This window comes from Maylandia zebra, linkage group LG22, assembly GCF_041146795.1.
Source record: "Maylandia zebra isolate NMK-2024a linkage group LG22, Mzebra_GT3a, whole genome shotgun sequence".
NCBI classification, from domain to species: Eukaryota; Metazoa; Chordata; class Actinopteri; order Cichliformes; family Cichlidae; genus Maylandia; species Maylandia zebra.
Genome location: NC_135187.1, coordinates 5,798,444 through 5,808,049, shown reverse-complemented (window position 1 = coordinate 5,808,049; position 9,606 = coordinate 5,798,444). Strand labels below are relative to the sequence as shown.

The 9,606-nt window shown below is 37.1% G+C and overlaps 1 protein-coding gene across 2 annotated transcripts; it reads left to right on the top strand.

The window, feature by feature from the left end:
- The first annotated feature begins 209 nt into the window (after positions 1-209).
- Positions 210-6,695, top strand: LOC101481817 (major histocompatibility complex class I-related protein 1). 2 transcript variants are annotated; one of them, XM_076879342.1, is made up of 7 exons: positions 210-299; positions 1,643-1,915; positions 2,267-2,545; positions 3,700-4,029; positions 5,437-5,541; positions 5,752-5,769; positions 6,468-6,695. In XM_076879342.1, the coding sequence occupies exons 1-7, from the start codon at positions 251-253 to the stop codon at positions 6,515-6,517; spliced, it is 1,104 nt and encodes a 367-aa protein (XP_076735457.1). In that variant the 5' UTR covers positions 210-250; the 3' UTR covers positions 6,518-6,695. The 2 variants fall into 2 exon arrangements, with proteins under 2 accessions (XP_076735457.1, XP_076735456.1); XM_076879341.1 differs by lacking the exons at positions 5,752-5,769; positions 6,468-6,695 and having other exon boundaries at positions 5,437-5,638.
- The last annotated feature ends 2,911 nt before the right edge of the window (positions 6,696-9,606 follow it).

The window sequence follows — 9,606 nt, the reverse complement described above, 5'->3', positions numbered from 1 at the left end:
GTAATTTTAAATGTATTCATTTTTAAGGCACTGTATTTTGTTATGTATTTATTTATTAAGTTATAATTTATTATAGACTAACTTAATTTATTACAGACCTACTTATTACAGACCTTTAATGCCAAAATCACAACCCTCAGAAAGTAGCTTTTATTTTGAAATCAGGTAGTTTCCTGTGGGGGCTGGCTTTACCCAGTTTGAAGGCAGAAAAAACAGACTCTCACGATAAACACAGCAACACAAAAGCAACATGAAACCTGTGTATCTATTACTCCTCTGCTCTAATGTGGTATGTCCAGGTAAGATCATACGTTAAATATTAAAAGTAGTTTACTTTATTATTACAGCTTGAATATGGCTAACTTTTATGAGTTGTCATTTTGTTTACTTCTCCTTATGCTTACCAGTTGGGCTCTGAAGAAATGTAACACACGCTCTTTGTATAGTATGTGTAATGTATTGTTAATTTGCAGTGGTCGAAGTTGTATAATGAGAAATGACATTTTGTGAAGTATTTCCTCCTTAAACTGTCCTATTTGTAAAGTGTTAAATTAGTCTCAGCAGGGTTACAAATGTATATGATGTCATACACAAGTGTTAACTAAGATTTACAAATGAGTATTAATATTTCGGTGCAGTTTTCAGTGCTCATAAATGTGTGCTCCAGTCCACATACAAAGGAATCTGAACACATACAATGTTTTACAAATGTGTGTGATAATGTGGTGGACATCTGGAATATTTGGCCTTATCTGTATTTTTTATGTTTGTTTGTTTTTTCAAATAAAACAGCTGATTCTGTTCATCTGGACGTAGCGTTTTCAGTCGGAGAAATATTTCATCACTCATCCGAGTGACTTCTTCAGTCTCAGCTGACTCCAGATTCCCCCAATTTTATAAATAGTAAAGTTGCATAACAACCGAAACTCGCACTGTTTCCTGACAATAAGCCACAATTATTTTTTTCAGACTGTCATGATCACACATAAATGATTGCAGACATTCCCAAACTCTGTGAATGGTAAAAGGTCAGGATCGAAGGTTATGTTGCTTTTAAGGTTGGGAAAACCTGCAGTCAGCAGAAGTCACTTGGATGAGTTTTTCTCTGAGAATGCTACGTCCAGATGAACAGAATCAACTCTGGGATTTTCTGACCTGGGTTTTTGAGCATGCATCAAGATAAATAGAATGAATCTTTTATTTTCTAAATAAATATAAAACACAGGAATCTGGGGGAAATCCAGCACTTGAACGCAGCTTACATTTGTTATCCCTCCCAAATAAATCAGGTGATATAATCAGGTGATCTGTGCACTGGCATTTAATGCTCTGTAAGTTAGCAAAAAGAATGCCACAAATATTCATAGACTTTTTTATGCACAGTGAAGTTTTTGAAAGTGTCAATGATCAGATTTGTGAAGCTAAACATAAATGGGCACATTAATTTTCATTATTTGTTCAGGTTTGGGTACACACATTTGTAAGTACTCAAAAGTGCACATATATCATTGTACATGCGTCATAATTGATCACACACACCTGCTGTGGAGTCTGATTCATACCGAATTAATCATATTTCTGATTAATGTTTATATATTTCATTTATTTGTTTACTAACATTATAAACATTTTTGTCCCACAGTGAAACACTCATTGGTTAGTTTTGACACTGGTTCCTCTGGAAACCCAAACATCTCTGAGTTTGTGGGTTTCCCAGTAATTGATGGCATTCAGATGGCTTACTACTGTGACAGCAGCAACAAGATACTGGAAGCAAGACAGGACTGGGCGAAGAAAATATTAGATACCAACCCTCAGATGTTGGAGTCGCTCACTGATTATTGTTTTGTGGATCGGCCAAATCTATTCAGATTATGGATTTCTAGTTTGAAGCAGCAGTTAAACCAAAGCAGAGGTGCAGTGTTTTCTGTTATTTGTTTTGCCAAATCATCATAAATCATGTATATGCATAAACAAAACTGATTAATGTAAAAGATTGTTAGCATAATTAGTTATTTATTAGGTATAATAATACATTTTGTAATCATCAAACCTCACTAGTGTGCCCTAAAAAGAATAAAATAATTCATAAAAATAATTGTTCTCAATTTTAGTCTTGTATTAACAATGTTATGTTTTAACTTTAAAAATTATAGATCATGTCTCTGTTTTATGTCTTGCATTATGTCTTTATTGTGCTTCTTACAGTTTATAGCCTCTGAGTTTCAGATGTTCGCTGTAATCTCTGTTTTCTCTCTCGCCTCAGCTGTCCATATTTTACAGATGATAGAAGGCTGTGAATGGGATGAAAACACCGGAGAGGTTACGGGGCTTTTACAGTACGGATATGATGGAGAAGACTTTCTTAAATTGGATCTGAAGACGCTGACGTGGATCGCACTGAAACCAGAGGCTGACATTGTCAAACAGAGTTGGGATGCTGACACAACCAGAATGAAAGACCGTGAAAAAATCCTCACTAAGATTTGTCCAGAGTGGCTGAAGATGTACGTGGAGAGTGGCAACAGCTCTCTGCAGAGAACAGGTAGAATCACATGACCTGATGCAGTAGTGTTTGTTTTACTTTGTATTATCTTTTGAAAAATAGTTATCATTGAAAGAGAAAATGGCAAAAACGTTTAAGTAGATTTAAAATTGAATGATTTAGAAGGTATGAAAACTGATATGAAGTTTTCCTGATAACTGCAGTTTTAGGTTTTGGATCAAAAACATCTTATATACATATTTAGGGCTTCTCTGCAATGTGACAAGATATCATGCCTTCAATCACACACAGAGTCAGTGAAGGGCAGAAAGTCTGATCATCTTAAATAATTGAAACAACAAAAGAAGAGGCCATCTCTCACCATGGCCATTTTGATTATAGCTCCTCTTCCAGCCTCCTTTCTTGTTCATATGCATTTTAGGAATTGAGACATCCTCCAGCATGATGTACTGCGACTGATTTCTGAATAACAGACAAGAGGACTAACAAGATAAGGAGGAAATTAGTGAAATGTCTCAAGAAAAGCAATTGTCAAAATGAAACAGGAAGTTTAAACAGTACCATTTAATAACCTCCTTTTTACTTTTAACTGAGAACATTTATACAGTAATTTAATGTTTTTGTGAGTAAAATTTACAGTCAGCAGGTCAACTTGTTCAGTGAAAGATCTTAATACAGTCATGCTGTAGTTCATCAGTGGTTTCCAAACAGTGAATGAGCCATTTTGCAGCTTCTCTTTTAGCTCCACCTGGTGGTGAATTTGGCTTCAGGTGATGTTAAAATTGATGGATGGATTAAGATAATATTTATTATGTTTGTGGTTGAAAGACTATTATTGACATGAACTGAAACTCATGATTTTTCATTAAGTATTAAGTATTCTTGTGTTCACAATTTCATTACTATATCTCAGAGTGTTTCGGGTTATTTTTAGTCTAAAAGATGTCATATTGTAGCCTTATGCAGCTGCTGGAAGCTGGTGATGAAAAGTTATATGTGTTATATGATCATATACATTAGATGTTTTAAATGTCTCTTGTATTTATCCTCCCCTCTCTAAAGAACTCTGAATTACCTTCTGTCTGAACAGTGCTACACAAATAAACTTGACATGACTTAAGATGATGATTGTTTGGCTCTAACGACTCTGTTTTGAATATTAGGTTTTGGTTGAATTCCTTTCCTTCTTCCAGTTCTTCCCTCAGTGTCTCTCCTCCAGAAGACTCCCTCCTCTCCAGTCAGCTGCCACGCTACAGGTTTCTATCCTAACAGACCCTTGATGTTCTGGAGGAAAGATGGAGAGGAGCTCCATGAAGGTGTGGATCCTGGAGAGATCCTCCCAAACAATGATGAGACCTTTCAGATGAGTGTTGATCTGAATATTTCATCAGTCACACCTGAAGACTGGGGGAGGTACGACTGTGTGTTTCATCTCTCTGGTGGTGAGGACATCCTTGTCACCAAACTCAATAAAACTGTGATCAGAACAAACTGGGGCAAAAAAATATTTAACACTGATGAAGGTGAGAGAAACATTTTTTTTGCCCGTATTGTGGATTGATTGTCTATAATGTTTCTGATTGTTTTGCCTTGTTATTTTTTGGACACAAAGAAGAATAACTGTTACTGTAGGAATAACTAATGGAGATCCTAACAGAGGAAAAAAATCTTTCTATTTTTTTCAGTGATTGTAAAATATAATAATTTTCTCTCTTTTGTTAATAATAATATTCTAACTTAATTCGATTCTAGCATCAAATCACAACAGTTGCAAATGTGAGTGAAGTTGGCCCCCCCACCTTCTTCAAATCCGACAAAAGTGGTATCAAACGTTTGTGCTACGTGTGTGCTGGTTTGTGCTGCAAAAATTTTCGTTTGTGCTCCTATCATTTTAAAGATATTAATAAAAATTTCTAGAGGTCATCAGAGGTCAACCAGACCCCCCACATTAATGGAATCAAACAAAACTGGTATCATTCAACTGTGCTATGTTTGTGCTGGTTTGTGCTGCTAAAATTGTCGTTTGTGCTGCTTCTGTTTTAAAGATATTAATGAAAATGTAAAGGTCAAAAGGTCAACCAGCCCCCCCCCCCAATTACCCAAATCAAAGGAAAATGATGTCAAACATTTGTGCTACGTTTGTGCTGGTTTGTGCTGCAAAAATTTTCGTTTGTGCTGCTATCATTTTAAAGATATTAATAAAATAATGTCCTGATGCGTGCTCAATCATCCAGGTAAGTAAATTCCAAAAGGTTGATTCTGTTCATCTGGACATTTTCAGTGGGAGAAACGTTTTGTCACTCATCCAAGTGACTTCTTCAGTCTCAGCTGACTGCGGGTTTCTCCAACCTTATAAACAGTACATTTGCACAGCGAAGGAAACTAGCACCACTGAATGAACAATGGGTTGGGGGGTTAGTTCCATGATTGTTAGTATGCAAATTCTTATGACCATTGATCAACGACTACTAATCAAAGACACAGATTCTCGAATGGCCATGAGTACCATTCACAGAGAGTTGGGGAATGGCTGCAATCACAGCATTGTAAGATGGCGAAAGATGTACCCTCGGGCCCCCCTTCTCGATGCAGAGTTGGTCACCATCCTGACAGCTTGGTGGACGAAGCTGTCTCTCAGTCTGCCGTTTCTGAAGAAGCTGTTGAAGGGATGAGTGGAGTCACCTGTAATGGAGAGGACCTTCTGGATGAGGCAGGCGCAGTAGATCTCCTGGGGAGGGAGGCAAGAGAGGTCCCCACAATCCTCTCCGCTGCTCTCACTACCCGTTGTCATTTTTTTCCTGCAGGACCCAGTGTCATATTGTTATCTATGTCATTAGAGCGGATGGATCGATATACTTTTGTTTTAAACTACTTTAACTGCACATTTTATCCTATATGTTTATTTTCATTTGTTTTTCTTTACTGAGCAGAGGCGTCCTCTGACATGCTGTTCAACACCATCGCTGCAGTCGTTGTTTTTGTTGTTCTCAATCTCATTGCTGCTGCTGGATTTGCTGTTTGGAAAAAGAGGAAAGGTGAGAGATTCAAAGAAACTGAGTTCACCAGTCAACCAGTAGCAGATGGGAAATGCTCAGTTAGATTATTTCTGTTGTACTTTTTACATTAGACATGGTTCTTTCTGAATTTATGTGAGGAAAACACGAGATTTTCAGGCACTTCGAAATGTTAAAAACTCATTTGCCTTTTGTTTTGTTTTTCTTGTTTGTTTGTTTTTTAAATTTCAGACAGACGGCCAACATCTTGTAAGTTCCCCTTCCTTGTCTCACTTTGTGACATGCACTCTGGATTTAAAACAAGGATTTTAATAATATTACCAATGGATTTATTCCCATCCTTTTTCAAGACATTTGCTTCAGATTCCTTTATTATCATATAGATCTGTTTAATACTGTGATGCATCAAACACTCTGGTTTTAATCAAGCATTTAATATTAGACCAAGATAAGCTGAGTAAAAGAAAATTGCAGTTTTTAAATTGTTTTATTCATTAACGGAAAAAAAGATATCCAAACCTAGACTCTGAATGAATAAGTTGCTCTAAGTTGATTTTCTTAAGTAAACTTTTTTGAGGCAACGACTTTGCACAATTTTTTTAAGGGAACTAATTAGATTTTACAGTGTATCTTTACAGTGTATCTGTCACTATGTAAAAAAACAACTTGTGACTTTTTTATGATTTGCAGCAAAACATGGTGCCAGGTTAACCTTCACGTGCATGACCCATGTCTGTTTGTGCCTTAGAGTGAAAAAGAGAATTATTTTTTATAAATGAATTCTTGCTGATGCAGTTTCTCTTTCTCATTTATAGTCTAGCTCACTTGCTCTGCCTCACTTGAACTGAAAAATTGAGAGGTTTTCATTTTTACTTATTGAGCTGCGGAACATTTTACAAACAGATAAAGAGAAATCCAGACTGAAGGTTTTTGATTTTTCTTTTCAGCTCCTGACAAAGGATCTGAGCTGTCAGAGCGACTAAATCAACAAGGCTGACTGTCGTGTCTCCCTTCCCACCACATCTCAAAAGGTTCTCTATTAGACTGAGAGCCGGTGACTGCAGAGGGCATTACAGACTCAGTAACTCGTGAACTCACTTTGTGACATGTCGTGTTATCCTGCTGGAAGGACAACATGTTGACACGCTGGTCATAAAGGAGTGGACATGGTGGGCAACATAGTAGTTGCTGATAACAATCAGGGACGCTGTGGGGTAATATATCCTCCATTGCCAACACCATTAACCAGCAGCAGAACATCAGTCTTATTTTTTGTGTGACATGTCATTATGGTTGACAGCAATGACAGCTTAAGCTGATGTAATTTTGTAAAAACTGTGTCTAGGTCAAGGCCACGCCCTTCAGCAGGAGTTGTGCTCTCTGAGTGCTTCTGCACTTCAGGTGCCCTGGCTAACATTTCTTTCCAAAAAACACTGAACAAACAGGAGGACTCGGAGAGCGCAGCGCCCCACGGATGGCAAAACTTTACTGCTGTTGTTTGATGTCTTCATTACAACATGCTGAATTGGCTGAAATCTTTCTATAAGCTGTAAAAACCTGAGATGATTCCCTTATCCCCAGATGAACAGAATCAACTTTTGGAGATTTACTTACCTGGATGATTGAGCATGCATCAAGATGTAACTCTTCATTGTTTGTAAGCTTTAGAAGCATTATATTACAGTTTGTTTTGTGCACATAGTCACGGTGGTTTTGAGCCTCAGTTTTGTATTGTATAACAGCCATTGAGCTAACGGCAGGAGCTAGAAATGTTGCTATTATTATCCATTTGGTGAGGAAACATGTTCCGATATATGTTTAGTAACCACTTTAGTATTTTGGTTTATTATTTAGCTTTTGCTTCCACTCTGTGACATTGAGTAGTACAGGATGTGAAATATTTATGTTCATTTTCATTGCAATAAACAACTGCATGAGAGAAGCAAGTCAAAATCACTCTCGTGATTCTTTCCCCTGTTTTCAGGGGCAACATGAACACGATCCATCAAAATTGTGCGTAATATAAAGTTTTTACTGATTTTCACATATGGTGTGACCAGACAGACAAACAGAACAGATTACATGCTCCCTCTCTTCGGGGAGCATCAAGGAAGTTGTTTCTAAGTACTAAAGATGTAACGCTATATTTAAGTTTATACTTTCATATAGATTAATCCTGTTAAAATAATTACCAGTTTGCAAGAACCTAGGGGGTCACTGGTGAATTATTGCCATTTACATCAAATTATGCATGAAGTTAGAAAATATTTGCACCCTTTGTTAAGAGACAAGAGCAGTTCAACACGGTGAAATCACACTTTTATTAATGCAGCATGGCACTGAATGTAACTTTACAAGGAATCCAGTCATAATTATACAAACAAGATCACAAGAGCTTCTGTTTTGACCACCAAGTGCCAATTGAGTTGTATTATGATGATACACTATAACACACATGATAATGCATGTGTGTGACTTCCAACCTTTTCAGATAGCGGTGAGAATTTTTGTACACAAATGCATTCTTGAGTGAATTGAATCTAGCAATGTTTGCCAAATCATTACTGCTTTTGAAACCTAACTTTCAGATGAGTGTTGATCTGAACTTTTCAGTTATTTATTTGTAAAAAATGTTTGGAATCATGTATGATTTCGTTTCCACTTCTCACGTGTTCACCACTTTGTGTTGGTCTTTCACGTGGAATTCCAATAAAATTGATTCATGTTTGTGGCTGTAATGTGACAAAATGTGGGAAAGTTCAAGGGGGCCGAATACTTTTGCAAGCCACTGTATATGAATATCTGCTTATTATTTTACTGGATCATTATTCTGACAATGACAAGACTGAAGCTACCTTTCCTCTGATAGGTATAACTCCCCTAGAATGAAAAAAAAAACAATAAAAGACTAATCTCACTGCCAAATTTAATGTTTTCCTTAAAAAAATAAACCCTCTGAAAAACCAGAGGTGTGGAAACACACTGACAGCCTGTTTCCTCAGCTGGGACTTTCCTTATGGCAGAGATGTCGATTTGTGTTGCCCTCTGGTGGTAACATGGGAAAACACACACTGAGCCTGAGGATTCACCGAAATGAAAACTGTTGGTATGCATGCGTTTGTTACAGGTTTCATTCATCCTTGCACATTTAGTGTGTATGTGTTTCTGTTCATGAAATCTGTTTTCACCAGTTGATTATGTATCATATTAGAACAAGATGAGATTTAAAAATACAATCAGGAAGTCAGTAAAAAAAGAAGTATAAGAAATCCACACAGCAAGTTTAAAATTTCAGTGTACCTAAACATCAGAAAACAGTGACTCCAAAAGTGAAAATTACATGTTTGAAGTAAATTTCTAAAAAATCTGTAGATGTCGTTGTTCAATAGAAAACAAATGGATGCTGTTTTAAAAATGTAGCAAAGCTGGAATAAAGTTAGAGGCAGCCAATGGAAACATCACCACTGAGTCATTGTTCACATGTGAATGACTCATTACAGGTGAATGCTGACTCTTTAGCCATTTACAGTTTCTTTCTTCAAAGATGACGGTGGGAAGTAAACAGATATTAGAATATAGTGTTTGTGATGTGTGAGTGGTGATAAGATGTCCATAAACACCACAAAGTTAATCAAGCCATGTAATAACAACATATGACAGAACATAATAGTGCAAAAGCAACATGATGAATCTCTTTTCAGAGAAAACTAGGTTTTGTATAAAGTGTACACTCACAAACCTGTCAAATCTGCATTTGAAATGTTGGCTACCACAGCAGTATAGTATTGCAACTTGGCATTTGGGTCTTTTAACTAAAATAGGAAAATAGGAACATAAATATTGCCATCATTGCCAGACCTGGCCCACATCTGGTTGACATACACCCTGCCGTGACACCAGTCAGTCAGAAGTGCCAGCTTGATGCCGGATCCGGGCCAGACCTGTTTTCTATGGGTCTGGACCACATAGACCAAACCACAATCTGTCCAGATGTGGCATGCAATCACATAGACAGTGCCATCTACGCCAGGTCTGGCCCACATCTGGTTGACATACCACTTACCATGCCAGAAGTCAGCCAGCAGT

Bases quoted from the DNA above. Each gene is read 5' to 3' on its own strand.
- LOC101481817 (XM_076879341.1), top strand. From the start codon at position 251: ATGAAACCTGTGTATCTATTACTCCTCTGCTCTAATGTGGTATGTCCA. The intron at 1,916-2,266 runs GTGCAGTGTTTT...CTCTCGCCTCAG, and splicing joins GCAGTTAAACCAAAGCAGAG to CTGTCCATATTTTACAGATG. The intron at 4,030-5,436 runs GTGAGAGAAACA...TTTACTGAGCAG, and splicing joins AATATTTAACACTGATGAAG to AGGCGTCCTCTGACATGCTG.